Here is a 24,740-nt window from a genome sequence, read left to right as displayed (position 1 = left end):
ATATTTTGGTTACTTTTGTTTTCCTGCCCAACTTTTTGTTTTCTCTGGATTTAATAATTGTGTCATATTTTTGTTTTGTTTTGTTTTCTTAGCCCTCTACGTACTAGTTACCAGTCAACCCCCAAAGTCTCTTCCAATTATCTAAATATGCTTTCAAAGTATTCAGTTACTTGAGATATTCAACTGCTTTTAATTCCATCCTTTTGGAGACTTCTTTCCTGGAGTCTCCTCAGGGACCTCCCCCATTGTGGACTGGTTATTCTCTGCAGTTGGTGTACTGCTATCGTTCTGGGCTATCCTCTCACCGTCATCCTGGAGGCTGCCTTCACCTCTTCTGAGTCGGTGCCCCTGTTTCTTGGCTACTTAGTTTACTAGCTCTTTTGGTAGAGCACTTCCTTTAGAAGCATCCTGAGAATGAGTGCATGTGGGATACATACTTTGAGAGCTTACAGTTGGAAATGTTTTTATCATGTCTTTACACTTAACCGGTACATTATATTAGCATATAATTCTAGACTGGAAATCATTTCCTTTCAGAGTGTTAAAAGCATTGCTCCTTTGACTTCTAACCTACGGGATTGTTGTTGTGAAACCTAAAGCCATTCCGATACCTGACCCTTCATATGTGACTTTTTTTTTTACCCCCTTTTCCATGCCAATAGGACCTTTTCTTAGTGGTGTTCTAAGATTTCATGATGTGCATTGGTACGGTTCTATTTTCATGTATTGTTCCGAGTATTGGATTGACTCTTTCAAACTGGAAACATATGTCTTTTGATTTGGGGAATTTTAATGATCTATTTGTTGATAATTTCGAGCCCTCTTTTTCCTGTATTCTCTTTCTCTATGGCTTCTATTAGTCAGGCATTGAAGTGACTCTTGGACTGATCATCTGAGTTTTCTCATCTCTTCTCACATTTTTCATTTCTGTTCTTTTGCTCTGCTATGTGGACTATTTACTCAATTTTATTCTCTAAATCTTCTATTGATGTTTTTAAGGCAACATTGATTCTACTACCATATTTTAAAGTCTAAATTTCTAAAAGCTTATTCTTGTTCTGTGTTGCTCTTTTTAAAAAATAGTACTCTGTTTTTGCTTCATGGATGTTTCATGTTTGTGAGGATATTAATTATATAAATATTAGATATATAATTATAAAATATATATGAAAATAAATTATCTGTATATAATTTTAGAAAATATATATTAAACTCTCTGCATAGTCTTCTCCCTCCAGTTTACTTTCCTTCTTCTTACTCATTCAATCACTGAATTGTATGTCTGGTGACCCTTGATTGCCTGCTTATATTTAAGAAAGGGGCACTCACTAAAAAGCTCATTGGCAGCTATGTGCACTTGCACTGGGTTCTCATCATCTGGCTTGACCATTCACTGAGAAATTTGTTTGCCCATATCTTTTGTTCTTTTCTTTCGGGTCGGTCAGACTCTCCAGAGAAAAATCTTATAATTTCCTGCCTGGAGGAAATAAACCTGGCTGCCAGCATTCTGTGAAGTGAGTAGAGAGTGCTCAGACAGAACCTCAATATTTTGTATGCGTGGTAGGCAGTATAACAGCTCCCTAAAGATGTCCGTATCCTAATGCTCAGAGCCTGTAAATACGTACCTTATGTGGCAAAAGAAACCCAGTAGATGTGATTAAGTTAAGGATCTTGAGACAGGAAGATTATCTTAGATAATCCAACTTCATCTTCAGCCTCATCTTATACCACTGTCCTCTCCCTCTTACCTTGCAAAGTGACTTGTATACAGTCACCCCTCAATACATATTTGTTGAATAAGTGGATTGATCAACAAATATATTAGAAAGAAGAAAGGATACATTTTAAAATATATCATTGTAAGGACTGTGATCTTATTTTCAAGTTTTCCTACCGGCTCAGGTTAGAAAACTTCTATGAACCCAATGGCTTGATAAATGTTTACTTTTGACTTTGTCTTTGGAGCCAAAGGACTGGTTTGAGAAAGGGAGAGAGAATCTAGCTGGAAGAGGAGGTAAAGAAGTCATCTGTTTTCCAGCTAATGAGCTGGGCAGTGTCAGGGAGAGGAGGTGGCTGCACTGAGGCTAATATACCTTCAATCAGACAATGTATACCTAGATCCTAGCACAGTGGCTGGCACAAAAAGATACTCAATAAATATTTGTTGAATTGATGAAAAAAAAATGGCCTTCCTACTTTACCACATGCCCTCCAAGCTACAAGTAACCCTTTATTATTTCCTACTTAACGCTGCCATTGAAGATCACTTCTGCCCTTTTTTTTTTTTTTTTTTTTTTTTTTGCGGTACGCGGGCCTCTCACTGCTGTGGCCTCTCCCGTTGCGGAGCACAGGCTCCGGACGCGCAGGCTCAGCGGCCATGGCTCACGGGCCCAGCCGCTCCGCGGCACGTGGGATCTTCCGGGACCGGGGCACGAACCCGTGTCCCCTGCATCGGCAGGCGGACTCTCAACCACTGCGCCACCAGGGAAGCCCACTTCTGCCCATTTTTAGCTCTATGTTTTTTTTTTTTTTTTTTTCGCTCTATGTTTTGACAGAGGAAAAGTCAACATGCTATTTGTCTGCGGTTCGGTCAAGTCACACTATTTTAAGGACAGCTATCCTAAGTCCAGTTTAGAAGAGGCCCATTTATTATTCCACTTCACAAGCATTCCACTGCACATTCACAAAGACTATGTCCTTTCAAAGTCATTAGAGATCTCATTTCTTAAATCTAATGTAATTCCCGAAAAAGGAGCTTGTTCTAAGAAAGAACAAAGACTTGAGCTACAGTTGAATATGGATGGCAATGCAAATATATTGTTGAGCATTTTCTGCTGTGGTTCACTTGGCTCCAAGGGCAGACAGCACAGCAAGCACTTGCATAAAAAAATGAAGCTTATCTTGCTGGACCGAAAGAAGGTACCCAAGTTCACAGGGCCCCAGGAGCTTGGCAAAGGGTGGTCTGGCAGAGTTTTGACACGCTATTATGGGATAAGATTGTGGGTAACTGGAAAACCCCTTTCTGGCATATAAAAGATGTAATTATCTGGTAGTTCCTTGAAATTCTTCAGCTAGGCTTTTATTTATTTAACCAGTGATGGCAAATTACCTCAGCTTCTATGCTGGCATGATACATCGGTAATGGCTGCTAGAAGCCTATAATGATAAAAGTTCTGAGGAAATATTGGGGCTCATCAAGAAAGTGTCATAGATTAGCAATGTCAGCTATGAGTTTTGGAATAGGGATTGGTGTCACGCCACATATTTAATATCCTTTCAGGCTTTTTTTTGGTCTTATTAAAATCTAAGTAATTATATGTAAAAATCCACATAATTTTCACATAAATTCTGTAAAGTAAGTACTGTTATAGTCTTCATTTTTATTTCGGATGAAGAAACTTAAGGTACAGACATATTGTTTCCAAAAGTATATTGCCAATTAGCGGTGGAACTTATATTTGAACACATGCCTCTCTAACTCCAGAGCCCCTCCAAGCTTTTAACAACCATATAATCTTCCCTAAGAATTCTAGAGTGCTGATATTTAATGCTGTTATCACTCATTTATACCCTAGAGTGAATGAGTTCCTTTCTATCCTTACCTAAGATAGGAAAATATCAAAGATTAATAAGGTTGGCAGGGCTGAAGACAAACTACCTACTTTACAATACTGTTTAAGACTGATTCTTAGTCTAAATATTGAAAACATGACTTAGTATATGACTAGTCAAGGAAATATGAATTATTCCTGGATTATTTAAGTACATCTGTACCATTTATATTTTGAGATCCAAACCAAGTAGAAGTATTACTCTCAGATGAGATTTTTTTTTTTTTTTTTTTGCGGTACTCGGGCCTCTCACTGTTGTGGCCTCTCCCGTTGCGGAGCACAGGCTCCGGACGCACAGGCTCAGAGGCCATGGCTCACGGGCCCAGCTGCTCCGCGGCACGTGGGATCTTCCCGGACCGGGGCATGAACCCGTGTCCCCTGCATCGGCAGGCAGACTCTCAAACACTGCGCCACCAGGGAAGCCCTCAGATGAGATTTTTCATCCTTTGAAATGTTTTATTCTAAAAGTAAGGATGTTAATCACTACGGCACGATGAGTTTCCAAATGCAGGTAATTGTACTTTGTTTTCCTTAAACATTTAGAGGTTGTTCTCTTAATGGGATGATCTCTCTATTTATGGAAACATATTACTATCACTTTCCCCGAATATTTATTTCTCTAATTAATTGTTAAAATCATTTGTAAATATGCAATTTACATGTAAATCATTCATGTAAAACAGTTTGGATTTTACCCAAAGGCAGGGAAAAATACAAAACCAAAAAATCTTCAAATATTTGTAGTTGGTGTTAGAAATGTCAGAGTATTGTTTGATTTCTTGCATGTTCTTTTACTTTTACAGAAAAATCTGTCATTGCTCAACCAATATTTGTTTTTGAAAAGAGAAAACAAACTTTTAAGGTAAGATCAAGTCACTTTTCTTTGATTTTTTTTTTTGAGGTATTTATTTATTTTGGCTGCGTTGGGTCTTCTTTGCTGTGCGCGGGCTTTCTCTAGTTGCGGAGAGCAGGGCCTACTCTTCATTGCAGTGCGCGGGCTTCTCATTGCAGTGGCTTCTCTTGTTGAGGAGCACTGGCTCTAGGTACATGGGTTTCAGTAGTTGCAGCGCGTTGGCTCAGTAGTTGTGGCTCACAGGGTCTGGAGTGCAGGCTCAGTAGTTATGGTGCACGGGCTTCGTTGCTCTGCAGCATGTGGGATCTTCCCGGAGCAGGGATTGAACTCGTGTCCCCTGCATTGGCAGGCACATTCTTAACTACTGCACCACCAGGGAAGTCCCTCTTTGATTTTTACTTTGACAAGATTGTATTTCGAGAAGCTAGCTATACTAAATGATATCACTGCTGTTATCCTCTGTTCTTCACTTAGAGGAGTAGTAACTCCAGAATATTTACATCATAGGGATTTACTGACAGCAATTTGGCTGAAATGGGAAGCCAGAGGCCTTATCTTGAAACTATGGATAACATGCCATTTTTGCCAAATTATCTGTTTTTTTGGAGCGACTGGGAAAGGGGAGGGGCTGAAGGAGATTAGGAGGGCTAAGGCTCATCATGCATTCCCCACCACTGACCTAGCTTAAAACTGGATATAAAATAAGTTCTAAACTGCAATATATGATTCAAAAGAAATCTTGAGGACTCTATTTGCTTTTTCAGCGTCATCCTAAAATCACTTGCTTTGAAAGACAAACGATAGCATTAGTAGCATTCTCACTTTAGCCTAACTAGTATTTTCTTGTTATTCATTCTTACTTATGGAGGTAATTTACCCTACTACCCACACAACTAACTAAAGAAAAACTCAGCTCCTAGTGAGTAAAGGTGAGCAGCTTTTCCTAGCCTAGCTGAATAGACCTGGCTTCTGAGAATTCTCTTATAAAGTGACAGGGTGAAAGTCTGATTTGAAAACAGCAAACACTCAGCTCTCACTGGTAGCTTTGTTTCCTTCCAGAGACCTGCAGAAGACACCCTGTATGAAGCAGCAGAACATGGTAATGATTTGTATCCTGTATTTCAAAAGCAATCTTTATACAAAGAGATAAGTAGGCACAAGCATTTTGGCATGTGGCACAGACAATGTAAAATCGAATGGTTTTTCTTGTTTTTAAGCATGCAAGTAGACTGGCTCTTGTTTTGAAAGATGACATGTAGGTCTTTGGGAACACTGATGTTAACAACACTAAAATCCCATGATTCTCCACTGCCTGTACTTCAACCTTCCAAAAGCATTCTCCATACAATCTCAGAATTTGTACGCAACCTCTTGCCAAAGCCACTTTTTAAAAATTGTTTCACAGTACGATGATATGCCTATCGGTTTATAATCTCCAAGTTATTAACCCCAATATCTAACACTGTGCTTCAGAAATCAACACATTGTCAAACGATGATATATCTAGAGAAAAGGAAATTCTGTTTCTCCTCTCATATCACGGATTGAGCCTAATTTGTTATTGCAATCAGTTTTACCCTTCACATTGAATTTCTTACAGAGTGTAATGATTCTTCAAGAAAGCGTGTCCGGTCTTCATCTTTTACTTTGCATACTACAGATTCTCAGTCCCAAGGAGGTAGGTATAGCCTTGACTGCTGAGTGTTCACTGTCATGTTTACTCTGAGTGTGACACTACTAAGGGACTTTTCAAACACATAATATTTAAAAATCGACCCATTGATAGTGTTTATAATATATTGTTGTATGAAGATAGCAGTTTATAAATGAATTGCACAGTGAGTTATTATTTAAAAATTCAATTAATCAACATTGGAAAAAAGACTGAAAGGATATAAACCACAGTGTTGGCAATGGTTATCTTAGGTAATGTACCTTTGTTTTTTGCTGTGTTCACAAAGTTTCTGCATTAAGCATGTATTAGCTTTACAATTAGGAGAAACTCCTATTTCCTCCTAAGTAAACATCTACTTAAATAAACAGATGTCTGTTTTTAAAAAAACACTTTATTCTAAGAACTTTATCATATGCTGTGTTTTGAATAAACCATTAACTTAGTTTGCCTCTCTCCTACACTCAAAGCACTCTGGTGACTTCTTTTATGATGGATCACACTGCCCTCTGCTGCGTCATACAGCTATTTATGTATATGTCTGTCTCCTCCACTGAGAGTTCCTTGAGGTCATCTTCACGCCTGATAGAGTGTCTAACACACGATGATCATGTAAATATTTACTGAATAATTCTCACCAGAGGCACTCTTTATTTTTAATCGATAAAAATACAAAAATTTTTCTAATCTGGTGATAAAGAAAATTTTCCAAAACAGCAAAAATCCAAATCAAAAGAAAAACAAACCCCACTTCCTTATTGACTCCAGTTTGCAATCTGCTTTTAGCATCAACCTTGTCCCAGAAGCGACTAAGATCGTCATCCTTCACGGATCTCCCGACCTTCCCCCCTTCTGGGCCAGGTAATAAAGAACTTCTTAGAACCTCAAGCCTGACACTCTGACTTTTCCAAATCCATTCTTATTCATGATGAGCTTTCTTTTTCGGCTACTATAAAACTCTGACATTTTAGTGGCAAATAAAATAGGGGCCTTAGCAAAGTATGCATGGAAGACTACCTTCTGAATTCCAGCCCCACAAATCTAGACAGTATATCTGTTTATTTTTGGTAGAAAGTTTAAGCTTGATGACGTTTTTTAGGATTTCATGTTTGTGACAGCATTATTTTATGTAAGGTAGCCCTATAAAATATAGTAACTTGCTTTATTTTCCTTATTATTGTCCATCTGTACAGTTTATAATATATGCAGTACTCAAAATATATAACTATGTGTAGATTCTCAAAGTTTATGCTTTAAATTTATATTCTAAAGTTTAGAATATGATTCCTTTTGAATTTTTCACTAATTAAAACATTACCTCTTTTTATTTGAAATTTGTAATACTTTGCTAAGTAAAACTATTTTATCATAATAAAATATTTGAAATGGTTGAAACATGCTCTACATCAAGATTATGATTTGTAGTCTTGTATATTTTTGTTTCTACTGAACAACCAACTGCCTTTTCCGAGTTAAGCTTACCACAAGAAACAGAAAATACGAACTATTCACTTCCTTTTAGCAGATTCTACCCAGGAACCACAGAGTTTTCAAACTAATGAATTTATATTCTTATTAACAATTCCAAGCGTGACTGAGCAACAATATGGTCAGACACCTTTCACATACAGAAGAGACAGGTTCTAGTTCAATAAGCTCCATCTATATGTGCCTGACAAGTTACAGACATTAAGAGGAACAGGGGTCTTAATCCCAGAGGATTTGTTTTATTGTATTTGTGCATAAAGTAAAGGGATGGCTTTAAATTATCTGGAAAACTGCTTCAATTCATTTTCTAAAAATCAGACACACATACAAAAAGAATGAATAAAAAAGCCACTGATATTACCAAGCACATCCCATTTTATGTTGCGCAGAATCTTGGCGCTGTTGGAATGGAGACAAATAGTACAATTTTAAATGGCCCATTCAGTGTTACTTTATAATAATAAAGATCATAAAAACCATGTAATTGAACTTTGAATTAGAGAAGCTATTCTACCCCAACATTTATAATACTTTGAAGAAGCAATCCTTATTCTTTTCTCATCTCCTTTAATCCAACACTCAAAGGTTGCTATTTCTGCGATTTGCAACCAAGAGGTGATCTCTGAGATGTGTAGTACAGACATACCTCGTTTTATTGAACTTCACAGATACTGCATTTTTTACAAATTGAAAGTTTGTGGCAACCATACCTCAGGGAAGTCTATGGATGCCACTTTTCCAACAGCATTTGCTTGCCTTGTGTCTCTGTGTCATATTTTGGTAATTCTCACAATATTTCAAACATTTTCAATATTATTATACCTGTTATGGTGATCTGTGATCTTAGATGTTACTACTGTAATAGTAATTTTGGGGGGACACTTAAACCACGACCATATAAGTCATGATGGCCAACTTAATAAATGTGCATGTTGACTGCTCCACCAACCAGCCTGCTCCCCCATCCCTCTCCCTCTTCTCAGGCCTCCCTATTCCCTGAGATACAGCAATATTGAAATTAGGCCAGTTAATAACCTTATAGTGGCCTCTAAGTGTTTGAGTGAAAGGAAGAGTCACATGTCTCTCACTTTAAATCAAAAGTTAGAAATGATTAAGTTCCGTGAGAAAGGCATGTCTAAAGCCAAGATAGGCCAAAAACTAGGCCTCTTGCACCGAACGGTTAGCAAATATGTGACTGTGAAGGAAAAGTTCCTGAAGGAAATTGAAAGTGCTACTCCAGTGAACACATGAATGATAAGAAAGTGAAACAGACTTATTGCTGATATGGAGAAAGTTCTAGTGGTCTGGAGAGAAGATCAAACCACCCACAATATTCCTTCAAGCCAAAGCTTAATCAAGAACAAGGCCCTGACTCTTTTCAGTTCTGTAAGGGCTGAGAGAGTTGAGGAATCTGCAAAAGAAAAGTCTGAAGCTAGCAGAGGTTGGTTCATGAGGTTGAAGGAAAGCAGCCGTCTCCATAACATAAGTGTGCAAGGTGAAGCAGCAAGTGCTGATGCAGAAGCTGCAGCAAGTTATCCAGAAGATCTAGCTCAGGTCATTAATGAAAGTGACTACCCTAAACAACAGATACTCAATGTAGATGAAACAGCCTTATACTAGAAGAAAATGCCATCTAGGGCTTTTCATAGCTAGAGAGGAGAAGTCAATGCCTGGCCTCAAAGTTTCAAAGGACAGGCTGACTCTCTTGTTAGGGACTAATGCAGCTGGAGACTTTAAATAGAAGCCAGTGCTTATTTAGCATTCTGAAAATTTAGGGCCCTTAAGAATTATGATAAATCTACTCTGCCTGTGTCTTATAAATGGAAAAACAAAGCCTGGATGATGGCACACCTGTTTACAATATGGTTTGCTGAATATTTTAAGCCCACTGTTGTGACCTACTGCTCAGAAAAAGGTTCCTTTCAAAATATTACTGTTCAGTGACAATATATCTGGTCACTCAAGAGCTCTGATGGAGATGTAAAACAAGATTAATGTCATTCATGCCTGCTAACACAACATCCACTTTTCACCCCATGGATCAAGGAGTCATTTTGACATTCAAGTCTTCTTATTTAAGAAGTACATTTTAGGGACTTCCCTGGTGGCACAGTGATTAAGACTCCGTGCTCGCAATGCAGGGGGCCTGCGTTTGATCCCTGGTCAGGGAACTAGATCCCACATGCATGCTGCAACTAAGAGTTCGCATGCCACAACCAAGGAGCCCGTGAGCTACAACTAAAGAGCCCACCTGCTGCAACTAAGACCCAGAGCAAGCAAATAAATAAATTAAAAAAAAAAAAAAAAAAAAAAGAAGTACATTTTGTAAGGCTATAGCTGCCATAGGTAGTGATTCCTCTGATGGATCTGGACAAAGCATTTGCAAACCTTCTGGAAAGGACTCACCATTCTAGCTGCTGTTAAGAACATTTGTAATTCATGGGAAGAGGTCAAAATATCAACATTCACAGGAGTTTGGAAGAAGCTGATTCCAACCCTCATGGATGACTTTGAGGGGTTCCAGACTTCAGTGGAGGAATAAGTACAGATGTGGTGGAAATAGCAAGAGAACTAGAATTAGACGTGGAGCCTGAAGATGTGGCTGAATTGCTGCAATCTGATGATAAAACTTGAACAGATGAGGAGCTGCTTCTCATGGATGAGCAAAGAAAGTGGTTTCCTGCTCATCTAGTCCTGGTGAAGATGCTGCAAAGGTTGTTGAAATGACAATAAAGGATTTAGAATAAACTTAGTTGGGGGTTTGAGGGGACTGACTCCAATTTTGAAAGAAGTTCTGTGAGTAAAATATTATCAAACAGCATTGCATGCTACAGAAATCATTCGTGAAAGGAAAAGTCAACTGATGCTGCAAACTTCACTGTTGTCTTATGTTAAGACATTGCCACGGTCACCCCAGCCTTCAGCAACCACCAGCCTGATCAGTCAGCAGCCACAGACACTGAGGCAAGACCCTCCCCCAGCCGAAAGATTATGACCCTCTGAAGGTTCACATGATGGTTAGCATTTTTTTAGCAATAAAGTATTTTTAAATTAAGATACATATATTGCTATTGCACACTTAACAGACTACAGTATAGTGTAAATGTAACTTCTATATGCACTGGGAAACCAAAGAATTTGTGTGACTCACTTTATTGTGATACTCATTTTATTGCAGTGGTCTGGATCCCAATCAGCAATATCTCTTTGGTATGCCTATAATTCTGTTCTTGCAGCCAAGACCACAGTCTTATCCCATCAATTCACTTCACAGAAAAATGGCCTAGAGTAATGGTCATCTTTACTTCTCTCTTCGGGTATCATTAAAGAGTGGGGAAGGGGCAGAATTTGCTAACAATTTTGTAACATTCTATAAGAAATATATATTAATGCACACAGATGGTTCACTACCAATTCAGAGTTTATAATCTGTAGAATTTCTCTCAGTATTCAATTTCATGATTCTAAAGAAAACTGTCTATTTCACTTGCGACCTAATTTTCACTTATTTTTCTGAGTAAAAAGACTAGCGAAACTCATCTTGCCATCACACTTTTTGAGCAGAATCAGTGCTCTCATGAGCACTGCCTACTACTCTGTTAGTGCCAACAGCGACATCTACTGGTGAGTTCGGTGCAAGACCGTTAAAAACAGTAGAAACTGACTATAGGTTTAAAAATGTTTGTAAACATGTTTTTTACAGTGAAGAAAAACAATGTTTTTATGACATCAACTTTTGTGCAAAGGAATGTTGATATGAACAGTGCAGAACAAGGTATGTAGCTTCTCTTTATTACAAGAACCTCAGAAATTTTGTTTTATCATCAATTTTGTTTTATCATCCATATCTTAATCTCTGTGTGTGTGTATGGTGGTATGGTGGTTGAGTGACAAAACATGAAGGAAAGCATTTGGTAAGCTAAGTCCCATGATCAAAATGAATAGTTACTGGGTTAAAAGTAGGCAGGAAGAAAGTACCAGGCAGCTCACTGGCTATTTTGACTTTGATTAGTTAACATTAACCCCTCGTTTAATCATGACTTTAGAAAATTAGCATTAAATTAGTAAAAAAAATAGAGAGGAAAAGTATTTCACTAAAGATATATTGTCCCTTTCATTCTGTTCTTTTAAGGTCCTGTGAAACATTCTGAACATGTTCTAAGACCTGCTATCTTGCAGCCACCTCAAGCTCAAAAGTGTATAAAAGTAAGAAAAGCATTTGGACACGATGTGTTGGAATCCTGCAAGAGTAGAGAAAAAAACAAAAATAAGGTAAGAAAACCTCCTATGGTAGGACTGACCTCAATTCTCCATCCTTCTTTTGGTAGACTGTTGTGGGCCCCCATATCTGGAATTAGGGGCTGCCTGACCTTTGTTCTGTTGCTGAAGCAGCTACCAGGCTAGAAAAACAGCTGGACAAGATAGCCAAAAGCCCTCAGTAACCTTATTAAACTTGTCCTCTTAAACTGGAGGGTTGCTCCCGGGAACAAGTCTTGTGTTATCTCCTAAGCTGTAAAGCTGAGTCCTGTGTAGTGGGGACCCTTGGGGTCTTGTTCTGGTGCATTGATCCCATGTGAGAATAAGGGAGCAATGCGGTGGCAGGGGCCAGGAGTCAGATGTCAAAAAAAGGAAAGGGATTTTTTTTGTATCTTCAACTGGTGGACATGCTAGTGTGGCTTCCCTTCCAGACCCATCTTCATGGAAACAGGAGTAACGAACTACCTCCACAGTGTAATTGGGAGGGCTTGGGAAGCCTCTGGAGACAGAAACAATTTCTCTCTTCCAACTGAATCACTTGCTGTGGGCCTTTCTCAGGAGATATTCATTTTACTCAGGCCATGCAGATATGGGCTTGGGGATATTCTGTTGCTATAGTTCTATCTGTGTCTTCCAGAAGCAGACACTTGAGAGGAAGGGAACACAGGATCAACAGGGTGGAATTTGCTTCCAGCTAAACTACTGAGGGTTGATCAGCTGGTTTTGGCTTTTTTCCCAGACTGAACATGAGGACAGTGACACATGCAAGTGTTAAAATACCAATCATTTAATCAATTCAGTGAAAGTAATCCAATTGGTACTAATCCTACCTTTACTGCTATTTAACTGTGTTTTCATTGACACATGGATGTGTTAAAATACGAATCATTTAATCAATTCAGTGAAAATAATCTGATTGGTACTAATCCTACCTTTACTGCTATCTAACTGTGTTTGCATTCTTAGACAAAGCACCCAACCTTCTCTTTTTTATCAGTGAAGTGAGGGAATTGAACTCGGTTGCACAGGCTCCGGACGCACAGGCTCAGTGGCCATGGCTCACGGGCCTAGCCGCTCCGCCGCATGTGGGATCTTCCCGGACTGGGGCACGAACCCGTGTCCCCTGCATCGGCAGGCGGACTCTCAACCACTGCGCCCCCAGGGAAGCCCTACCATCATTTTTATATTTCCAAATCTTTTTCTTTGTTAAGACATGATTTAATGAGACCCATTATGAATTTTAAAAATCATTTCATCATTTATGCATGATATATGATGTGACTTTTAGGTATAACATATTTTAAAATTTCAAATCAGTATTTTATTAAACATTTTCACTTAAATATAATCATCACTATATTACATAAATTCTTTACCTATTTAAGGAGTGATACATGTTGTTTAATTTGTTTTAAAGTATGTAAGAAAAAGTATTATGTGTTAACTAATTTCTAAAATGTTATTACATTGCTTTTGATTTTGGAATGGCATGTTCTATAAATTATAGATTAAAATTTTTATTACACATTACGTCAAAAGTCGGTCAACATTTATTTTTGCCATGATTTTTTGAAATCCTACATTGCATGTATTTAAAATAAAATCTGTAACAAAATAAAACTAAAGGGGGCTTCCCTGGTGGCGCAGTGGTAGAGAGTCCGCCTGCCGATGCAGGGGACGCAGGTTCGTGCCCCGGTCCGGGAGGATCCCACGTGCCGCGGAGCGGCTGGGCCCGTGAGCCATGGCCACTGAGCCTGCGCGTCCGGAGCCTGTGCTCCGCAATGGGAGAAGCCACAACAGTGAGAGGCCCGCATAACGCAAAAATAAATAAATAAATAAAAACAAAGCATAAGATAAATTTTCAGGCTATTGTTTATAAGCATTTCTTCTTGAATAACTTATTAAGGGCATAAATAGAACTTATTCCTAATAAGTGAAAAGCCTAACTGGATATGCCCATCATTGAATTTTCTCCATTGAATGATGATTTCTGAAGGTCTCAAGACAAACTATATATAAGATGCTATGTCAAATGGATAATTAATATGAACCTGCTATATAAAAAAATTAAATTAAATTAAAAAATTAAAAAAAAAGATGCTATGTCAGAATTCTGACAAAATGTTATAATTTATAGATCTAGTAAGAATTATCTGTAGGTGAATTTTACAGAACACTTGTTTTTATGATCTTTATTAACTTGTATATCAAAATTAGAGCAATTTTCATTCATCCTGTCATTAATTTTGGTCACTTATTGCATGTAATTCAAATAATATATGCCAAATAACAACTATCTCAACCAACATAGAGTTAAAAACTACCATTTTGGCTGAGATACATCATCTGAGTGACTGAGTCATAAGCATGTACTTTGATCTTTGCTAACCAATGGCACATACTCTCTTGACACATATTTCTCAGCTCTCAAGTTCTGTTACAAAGGGAAAAATACTCAAAATTATTTTTATTGATTGATATAAAATTAAAGTGGAAACAGACCCCATTTACCTTTAAAGATAGGAAGTCCCTGCAACATCTTTGAAAATCCCTGGTGGAGGAAGGGATGTGTCCACAAAACACTGAGGACACTAGATTAGATAACAGATAGAGGCTCCTTCCAGTTCTAAAACTGCTCACTCCTTCATTTATACATTAATGCAGGTAAGGTGCATATGTATATACACATCAGATGGAGTAACTAACTGATTTAGTTACCAGTCGGAAGTTTCTAGAGGAAGAGATGGAGTTTTCTCTCGCACTGGGTGGCCATGATGGTGAAGCTCTTAGGGTGTTTCCAGGGATTAAATAGTCCTGAAAGATATTTACTAATCTAGAAATGAGAATTAACTCCACTTGGCTAAAGGGGTAAGAGTAACAAAAGGAGGTGGGATTTCTGAATGTTCCCGCTCAGTCTGGTGTCAGGCAGACCCAGGCTCGAATATCAGTCCCCTTTCCTTGTTGCCCAGGCCTGCCCCCATTATTTAAGCTTGTTAGGTCAGTTTACTTACCTGTAAAATGTGTATAATAGAAGTACAAAGTGTATAGAGTTGTTCTGAGGAGCGTATGAAATAATGTATATAAAATGTTTAGGGTAGTACTTGAACAAAGTAAGTTTTCAACACATTAATATATCTAGTAAGGCAGTTTAAATGAACTTTTTGATGCATTTTTTTCTTTCAGATTTGTGAGGAGAACTCCTATTTGCTAAGTGAAAATTTACCAAGTGCCAGAATTTCAGTCCAGCTGTCTACTAACCAGAATTTTTTAGGTCCTACATCAGTAGGGTAAGTTAGTGATGGGGAAACAGGTGGTGTTCTTTCATTCTTGCTTTCTTTTATCATTATAACCATTTCCGGGAAAAAAGGTTCGGACATTGTACAGATAAAATGTCAAGATTTCTGTTTGAAAGGAGATTTTATAAATATACAAATTTAAAATGTGTTTTAAAACATCTCTAATATTTAAATATTATCATATTGATATTGGATCATCTCTATTGTCTTGTTGACTTGGGTAAGTATGTTTCAAATAGGTACAGCTAAATTTTTATTTAGTTAGGCATTAATTATTGGCTAATAGATTAACCTTTCCATGGCATTCTTTCTTTCCCCTCTTTTAAATTATTGCTGGCATTATTATTTATTAACATAGGTTGGATAGACAACAAAGAAAGCAGTAGAAATATGCAAAGTGAAAGTTAATATTTACTAGCATCACCAGTGATGAGGGCATGTTTGATCTGAGAGAAGATTACAACTAGCCGTGGACATTCTGGACTCGCGATTAGGGCCCAGCAGGTACCTCAGCCCTTACCTACTGTGCTCACTGGGGATGCAACAGGGATCCCAGAGTCCATCTGTCAACAAACAGAGGGCTGCATGTCTTTGAGTTTCTCATTATGCAAAACACTTAAAACACTAAAAAAAGAGTTTCTGGGAGGGAAAAACCAAATTAAGCCACTGCACACTCAAGTATAAGTGAGAAGATAGGTTGGCTTTGCTTTTGCCCTGACACCTTGGATCGCTAAAAGCATTGGCCAGTTGGGGAAGAGGAGAGTGGAGACTGGAGACTGGAGACGAGTCAGTGCTGGAAAAGCACAAAGATAAGGGCTGGGCAGCTCCCCTGTTGATCACACAGCCTGTTTGGACTGGTCTTGGCCAGTGCTGTAACAGCCGTCAAATATTTTGAATAGGATCCCTGGAAGTACCTATCTCAATTTTTCCATCATTTCTCATTAACTTCAGATAAACAAAAGTTAGCAGATGTCTTTATGCTTTACATAAATCTATTAAATCATCTGATTATTTCATGTGCTAAGGTTTAAAATGGCTATATTCATTGCTACTATATTTAAAATAGCAAATGCTTATTTCTTTTCCTTAGATGTCAACCAAATGAAGATAAGTATTCTTTTAAAAGCTGCAGTTCTGATTTCGTTTTTGGAGAAAACATGGTAGAAAGAGTTTTGGTAAGATTTTGGTAAATGTTTCTATTATTATATAGAGAGCTGTCACTTCAAATTTCTGAAGGCAAATTAATTAAGACAATGTTAAATTGGAGCATACTTTTTAACTCCTGAGTTCAAAGGCACATTTCCTATCTTTAACTGGAAAGGTTCTCCTGGGAAGCAAGTTCTAGTTGTTAAAATAATAGACAAGAACCACAGAGGAAGGGAATTGTATAATTATAACATTATTACTGATAAGAAATACTAAATACTTCTTTGACTTGCATTAAACCAGAGGTACCCAAGGAAATCCCAGAACTGTCTGCAATAGTTAGATAAACTCAACTGGTCATGATATTTTAATACAGTTTTTCAATAGCATTTTTTATAACAAGATGCATTTAAAATCATTTGCCAAATTTTTCTCATTAACCACAACTTTCCCCTTCAAGATTTTACACTGAAAAGCATTATTATAACTTTTTTCGCTGGCTGTAAGAGGAAGATCATAGTCTTTTACTTGCCTAGGAGAATGTACTTGCCAAGTGGAACCCCCTGATTATTATTACCATCATCCTTAATTAATACTGAGCATCCTCCTACGTGAGGCAGTCGCTGCTCTGTCCTCCACAGGGCACGTTTCTAAAACAGAGCATGATCTACAGTGGGGAATTATACAGCCAAGTGGAAGCTGTGCAGCAAATGTGCCCATGGTTTTATCTGGTCCAACACATCTTTATACTCTTTCCACTTTCACCCAGACCAGAATCTTGGCTGAGACAAGACAAGGAAGCTAGCTTGTCTCAGGGCTATTAGTTACATGAAGAATCCCACGGAGGATGTACAGATTTTAAAACCTGTGCAAGGGCTCAGAATAACAAAAGGACCACCAACTCATGAGGCCTGTTTATTCCAAGATTTTAAGGGCTTTCACAAATCAGTTACTTTTAAGATCTAGCTTATTCTACACCTGCCTCAGGCTTAACCCCAATTCCAAGAGAAGTATCACAGCTTCTCAGCTTTGAGGCACCCTTCCGCCACTCCCAAGATGAAGGTCAGCTCCAGCAATCCTAGAGCTGTTGACCCACACCTTTGGATCTGAACCAGAATGGACCAACTTCCAGGAAATATATTTAGGCACATTTATTCTAGATTAGTCGCAGCTTCTGTAAGATGTCACAGACACAAATAAAATACTCTTCAAACCTCATGGGATCAACTTTAACATTCAACTCATTTAACAGACATGGATTGTGTTCTCATGATATATAAAGCATTGGCATTGGTCTCAAGTTTGGTGGCATATTACAATCATCTGGTGAGCCTTCAGAGGACTTATGCCTGGCCATCTCCCCTAACCAATTAGATCAGGATCTCCGTGGGTGAGGCCAGGTGTCAGGAGATTTGAATATACAGCCAGGATTGAAAACCACCTGGGTAAGTGGTTATGCAAAGCTAAAGAAGACCCTGTCCTCTAGAGACATTTATAGTCCAGTAAGGGAAAGAGAGAGATACCTATACAAATGAACTACAGTGGGAATTACAGATTTGGTGTGAGGAGGTAGGTACCTGTGTGCATTTCCTATGGGTGCTTCAACTTTGACTTACAAAGGAACCTGAGCTTCCTGTCTCCTTAAGCTGATAACATGCTAGGATAGCAGGAGCTGTAGAGATCACCTGTGTTTGTCCTCTAGTTGATCCTGTAATCCTGTGGCTGTGTGATTTGGGGGCCAGGATGCCCTCTTGATTTGTTTGCTGACCATGTGCTTTTAAGAGTGAGTCATTAAACTTTCCGTGCTTTAGTTTCTGTTTTCTTAAAATGGAAATAGTTACACCCATCTCTACCAATTTTAACAGATTATCTTGATGTCCAGTTAAATAATGTGAAAGAATCTTGAATTAGTAAGGGAAAAGATATATACCCAAGTTCTGAAGTATTGTCCAATTCTCCCTGTTCTGCAGGGAGCTATGCAGGGGGCTGTACAGGAGGTTATAAATGGCATGGAAATTACTTGGTCTTTTTTCACACAGGCATTGATTACAACACATGTGCAAATCCCCAGGTACGCAGCCTTAAAAGTGATTGTTGGCAAAAATTGTCTTAGAGGAGAAGTTAGGATTCCTTCTGTAGTGATGATGTGAGACAGCTAGTGGGTTCTTTGGATAACTTTTTAATTTTTTAAATGAACTGGATAGAAAGAGTGGACTGTTGAGAATACCGAAATACCTTGAAAAAGTGACAACAGCTGCATCTCCCTCTAGGCATCAGGTTGGTGTGGTGGTAGCATGGAACAGCTACTACCTCCTTTTGGGTCTCGAAAAGCTTTCCCATTGCCCCTGGAACTAGATGCCACCTGAAGTAGGCTGGTGGTAACTAGATTGTTTGCTGAGATCAGAACCAAGGTCTTCTAATAATGGGGAGGAAAACCAAGGTCTTCTAATAATGGGGAGGAATTCTCTGTTCAGCACAAAAGGAGCCCAAAACAAAAACAGAGCTTTTGGGTTTGTTTGCCACCCTGAGAAGAACAAAAGTATCTCTTGGCTTACTGCAAATATATGGGGATAAAATTAAGTAATACATCTTTTTCCCCCACTTAGGGTACTCAAAAACTCACTCAGCCTCAACTTGAAAATGATTCATACATCAAGGAAAAACCATTCAAATTCACTTTAAAATTTCCTATCAACGCTCCAAACTCAAGTAAGAATTATTTCACTTGTAAAACATCTGATTCAACTGGTGTACTTCCTGTTTTTCCATGTCATTTGTTTAATATCTATAAAATACAAAAACAATAGCCCTGTATTTTAAAATGTTTGGTGAAGATTAAAGCATCTAAACATGATATATAAGCTTTAATAATTGTTTGACTTAATGATATGGGGGATCATTAAAGAGATCTGCCTCAACTCAAGCAGTTTGAGTTTTTGGAAACACTCATTGTTATAAAAAGCTAAGGCTAAATGCATGTTAACAGGGGCAAGAAAGAACTTTCACAGTAGGGAAAATGGGGCGTTTTATGTGTTCTTTCCCCCTATTTTCTCTCAGGAACAGACTCTCTTAAGAATATACCCCTAACTGAATCAGCTGCTGCTTTCTCTTCTAAACCATCACCAAAATGTTTGCTGGAGAAAATTGATGTCATAACCGGGGAGGAGACAGAACACAGTGTGTTAAAGGTCTGTGCCTCATGTATTGCTCTTCCTGGCCACACCTCCATGTGTGGAATAAGCTACCCTTAGCAGAGACAGCTTGAAAAATAAAGGCAGAAGTATACTTTTCAGAAAGACTGAGATGCTTAAATAAAAATGTTACAGGCTTCCAAGGATTATACCAATATTTTGTTGTATTCTTACATTTATATGTGTAATTTGCAGGAAAATGGATTGCTGTCTTTACAACCATGCCCATTAGTCCCTTAGAAAGAAGACAACCAAGGACCCTGCCTTAAAACAACCTGTATTTTACACTTTTCATGTCAGCTTTTATAATTTGTTATCATATGATTTAAAATTCTATTTACACTGAAAGTTAAAAATGCAGATAAGATGAATTGATTTCAGTTCAAGATAATAAAAAGGTTTTTTGTTTCCCTTTAAAAGTTCCTTTTATAAAATTGAAGTAGGGCTGATTTACAATGTTGTGTTAATTTCTGCTGTACAGCAAAGTGACTCAGTTATACATATATATACATTCTTTTTTAGATTCTTTTTCATTGTGGTTTATCTCAGAATATTGAATATAGCTCCCTGTGCTATGCAGTAGGACCTTGTTGTTTATCCTAAAGGTTCTTTTAAATAAGTTTTGAATTTCACATGAATCAAGAATTTCACAGATGTAGTATATAGTATCACACCTAGGATTCAAATGTTGAGTGGTATAGCTGTCAATCTAGGCATATAAAATGTAATTACTACAACTTAATCATTTTCAACAAAGCACAGATTTCCCTTAGCCTTTCTCCATCTGTTTTACCCCAAACTCTCTTCATTCCTATTTTCTTCCCCCTTGATCTACGGATACACTTACTGTACAAGTGTGTCTCACAGCATAACTCTCAGATCAGATTAATCCCAGATTCACTGAAGTAATCACTAGGGGTGAGGCCCTGACATGCTATATTTTTAACAAGTCATCTAGGTGATTCTTGTACATAGTAGTATTTGAGAACCACTGGTAAGCAATTAAATTATAGTATGGTACTCTGTGGTATCACATGCTAGTTCGGATGCTGTATTTTCTAAAATTTTTAAAGCATACCAATAATTCCATGATTCCTTAACTTTCAGATAAATTACATAATTCAAATAACATTGTTTAATTTATAAGTTGGTATATACAAATATATTGTTAAGTGAAAAAGAAAGATGTGGAAAGTATTTATGGTATTCTACCATATGGTATTCTATTTTTATAGAAAAAATAGGAGAAAAATATATACATATTGGCATGTATATACATACAAATATCTCTAGAAGGATAAACAAAATATTAGCAACAGTGATTACCTGTTGTAGGGGGTGAAAACTGGTAGATGGGGAACTAGTGTTGGTGGGGTTACTTTTCACTTTGTACATCTTTTTGCTTTTTAATGTTTGAACTATTCAAAAACTGTATTGTTTCAGAAGCGAAGTAAAATTTTAAAGCTGGCTTAGAAATCATTAACAAAGGTTATTCTGGTAAAGTATCAGACAAATAAAAGTGTTATAGCATAGGAAAGAAATCACTTTGAAAAGTTTTCTATATTTTGACATTTTAAAAAATTGTCCTTTAGATCAACTGCAAGCTTTTTATATTCAACAAAACAACACAGTCCTGGATTGAAAGGGGCAGAGGAGCTTTGAGACTGAATGACACAGCAAGCAGTGATTGTGGAACATTCCAGTCAAGACTAAGTAAGGAATCATTTTGTAAAGCGAGTCACTATTTCTCAGGGAAATTTTTCCAATATAAGTACACATCATTTTCTGGAGATGTGTTATGTGTCAATAAATTATTAGACTGCTGTCAATAAATTAGACTGCTGTCAGTAAATTAAACAATATTATTTTTAATGTACTATAGGAGCTTCCTATTTAAAGTAGGCTCTGATGTCAGACTATACAGGTTCTAGTTCTGGCTCCATTACTAACTGGTGACCTTGGACAAATTACTTACTCTCCTTCTGCCCCAGTTGCATCACTTTAACGTGGAAATAATAGAAGTCCATGACTTAGTGAGTGTGAGAATTCAGTGAGATAATGCACGTAAAGCACCTATGACCGAGCCCAGCAAACACCTAAATAGTAATCATTATTATTTAAAGGAATGTGATGAATTTATTTTTGAAGTGGAATCGTTTTTCTAAAAGAGAATATTTGCCCTGTCATTTATTCTTGGCATTCTAAACACAGTGTGTGGGTTGGGATGAGAGGTCAATTTCCAAGTAAATAAAGGTGTGTGGTTATTGAATCCTGCAGGCAGAGTGCTGGTCAGAATTTGGTCAGCCAAACCAAAAGCCTGAGGAGGTTTCTGGCATCCAAAAGACACACTGGGCATTGTTCAGAGGTCCAAACTGAAAGTAAGCACAGGCAGAGATCTGGGCCGGGGTGGATGGGTTTACTGGTCAATATCGGGTAGTCAAATCTTGTGGAGGAGACCACAAGTAGAAGCTGGTAAATGGATATCTGGTGAGTTTCAGATATCAATCTCAACAAGTGAGTAAGGAATAGAATTCAGACTATGAGAGTTAGGAGCACTGGCAAACAGGTTTCTAAATAATCTGACTATCATTCCCAAGGCAGGTATTAGCTGTTTTCTACTCTGGTTTAATTTCACTCCTTCCACTACTTGCCAAAAAAATGCACAAAACAACTTTTCTTTTAATTATACAGGTAATACATGTCCATTACAGAAGACGGAAAATATGGATCGACAAGAAGAAAAAAAGTTAAATTACTCATAGGCCTATCTTCCTGTAGTAGCTAGCTTCTGTCAATAAAATATATTCTTAAGGACTTTGTATACAATAAATGTATACAATACATTGAAAAATTTGTGATAAATGGTGTTTATAGTACTTTGTAACCTGATTTTTTCTTTTGCATAGTATGCCATGGTCACCTTTCTACATTAATCATTATCTTTCTTTAGTATTCTTAATGAGTTCATAATATCCTCAATAGCTGTACCATCATTTATTTAACTAATTCCATTTTTTGAATGCTTAAAGTTTTCGTTTCAGTTTTCTCCATTATAAACAATTCTTGGGTAAATATTCTTCAGACCATTATGTCCTCAAAGGAATTCTAAAATTTAACCATTTTTTAATATTATAGTTAAAAAAAATAGCATTTTTAGCATTTAAGCTAATAAAAAGGTCCTCCAACATAATAAAGCCCGATTTGGAAACCAAATTATAATCTAGTCAATTAAATTACAATTTAGTAGTGACAATAGAGTCTGAAAAACAACTACCAGATTTATTTGCTTTCCAAAATGGCAAATTCCTCTGAAAGGCTAAGGAATCAACTGTTCTAAAATCTGATAAATTCATCTTCCTATTTCAGTTATGCACAATCAAGGCAGCCTGAGGCTGATTCTCAATAGTAAACTCTGGGCTCAAATGGAGATTCAAAAAGCAAACCACAAAAATTTACGAATAACAGCTACTGATTTAGAAGACTATAACATCAAAGTGTTTTTAATTCAGGTAAGTGACAAATTTCAGTGATAGAGGATTATCCTACTATATTTATAGATCTCTGCAGTCACATTTGTTTTTCTCATTTTATTAAAATAACCTATACCATTAGCAAAAAATCAGCCATTTATTATAGTTGTTTACAGTCTAATATAAGACCTAAATTTTGCATGAAATTTAGAGATTAACAACAGTTCAAAGCAGTCAATTGGTACTGGTCCCAAGACATTTGTATTGGTATATGCTGTCAAACCCCTACATTTTTCTTTACTATTAAAATTATGTCAACCATCTTACTAAATTCCAGAGAGACTACTGTCAGGATTGGCTCCTAGGAGGCCAGCAGAATCCACACCCTGATGCTTACACTGAGTGCTGAAATTGAGGCTTTGAAATCACTGGAAAGGAACCAGTGAGAAATGGAAAAACACAGGGCTAGCAAATTAAAACAACCGGTCCAATAGCAAATTCCAATTCTGGATATGAGTCAGTCTCCAAGGTAACAGGATGGGAGCACAGCTTTAGCTGTTCCGGCAGCAGGAATGCTTGACCTCAAATACAAGATCCAGGCAAAAAAGACAGAGATGACATGAATCAGGCGAGAAAAAAGGCTGGATTTCCCCCATAGGCCGAGTCTCAGAAGACTTGAGAAGACTGAATATCTAAGCAACTCAGGTAGAAGATGACAATACAAGTAAATTGGCTTCCATATAATAATGAAAAAACAAAAGTTGGCAAGAGCCCACTGATGAAAAACCAAAGGTTTTATTAACTACCAGTAGGTGCACTGTTAGGTATAAGTGATGTCGAGTGTTAAAATCTTAGAGTAAGATGTCTAAACCCTGTTTACCATTTAGGGAGATAATACTGGATACTCTGCTAGACCAGATGCCCCTGTCTTTCAGTGGGTAAAGCAGCCTGTCTGAGATTGAGACTATGATTAGATTCGATTAGATTTAACTATGACTAGATTCTGCTGCTCAATATCTGGCCCATGCTGACTTTTTAAACTGTAGGATAATTTTTGGATATTAGCAAACAAAATGCAATAAAAATCACCCAAAATTCCACTCCCAGAGATGGTCACTGTTAACATTGTGGTCTTATACTACATTTTAGTATATACATGTATGTGTGGGTACATATATACATGTGTACCATACTGTACATACGGCGTGACTTTCAGGCAAGTTATTTAGCCCTCCTAAACCTGATTTTACTCATCTGCCAATGGAAGACAATAATAATATACTTTATAAAGTGATTGAGAAGATTAAACAGCTAACATTTGATTGTGAAATACACATATGTAACCTTTTCACTTATCAATGAAAATGAGTGTTTTCTGTTATTAAATAGTTCATTCTTCAAGAATTCTTTTATAGGTGAAAATAAATTCTGTTCTATTATGTACCATAATTTATTCCATTAATCCCATTTTGTTAAATACTTAGGCAATTTACTATGTTCATTATTATAAATTCTGCAAGGAATTCTCTATGTACATACATGTTAATTCTCTTGGGAAAAGGTTTTGACTTGTCTTGACACATTTATCTCCAGAAAGACTGAGCCAATTTTCATTCTCACCAGCATTTTCTTATGGTACTTCCTGGAAATTATTTTTAAGCATTGCAAATTTGTTGTCCAAATATATATATATATTATTGTGCTTTTACTTCTTGTTCTGAATTTCTTGAATGAAAATATCTGAATGAATTTGGCT

At 37.3% G+C, this 24,740-nt stretch overlaps 1 protein-coding gene across 4 annotated transcripts in view; it reads left to right on the top strand.

Annotated features, from left to right (window-relative positions):
• RANBP3L (RAN binding protein 3 like) overlaps positions 1-24,740 on the top strand; it is a 48,038-nt gene that overhangs the window by 18,691 nt on the left and 4,607 nt on the right. The window contains exons 2-13 of one of the 4 annotated variants that reach the window (XM_024754642.1): positions 4,415-4,473; positions 5,524-5,563; positions 6,065-6,142; positions 6,923-6,997; positions 11,328-11,399; positions 11,757-11,896; positions 15,065-15,168; positions 16,268-16,352; positions 18,930-19,032; positions 19,381-19,511; positions 21,107-21,227; positions 22,881-23,023. In XM_024754642.1, coding sequence (XP_024610410.1) covers positions 4,415-4,473; positions 5,524-5,563; positions 6,065-6,142; positions 6,923-6,997; positions 11,328-11,399; positions 11,757-11,896; positions 15,065-15,168; positions 16,268-16,352; positions 18,930-19,032; positions 19,381-19,511; positions 21,107-21,227; positions 22,881-23,023 — 1,151 coding nt within the window. Of the gene's footprint in view, positions 1-4,414; positions 4,474-5,523; positions 5,564-6,064; positions 6,143-6,922; positions 6,998-11,327; positions 11,400-11,756; positions 11,897-15,064; positions 15,169-16,267; positions 16,353-18,929; positions 19,033-19,380; positions 19,512-21,106; positions 21,228-22,205; positions 22,384-22,880; positions 23,024-24,740 lie in introns of those variants that run through there. The other 3 variants (XM_024754645.1, XM_024754643.1, XM_024754644.1) reach the window with 3 other exon arrangements.

The sequence above is a fragment of the Neophocaena asiaeorientalis genome, unplaced genomic scaffold, assembly GCF_003031525.2.
Source record: "Neophocaena asiaeorientalis asiaeorientalis breed wild unplaced genomic scaffold, Neophocaena_asiaeorientalis_V1.1 scaffold229, whole genome shotgun sequence".
Taxonomy (NCBI): Eukaryota; Metazoa; Chordata; class Mammalia; order Artiodactyla; family Phocoenidae; genus Neophocaena; species Neophocaena asiaeorientalis.
The sequence above is the reverse complement of the archived record's forward strand: the minus strand, read 5'-3'. Positions and strand labels throughout refer to the sequence as shown.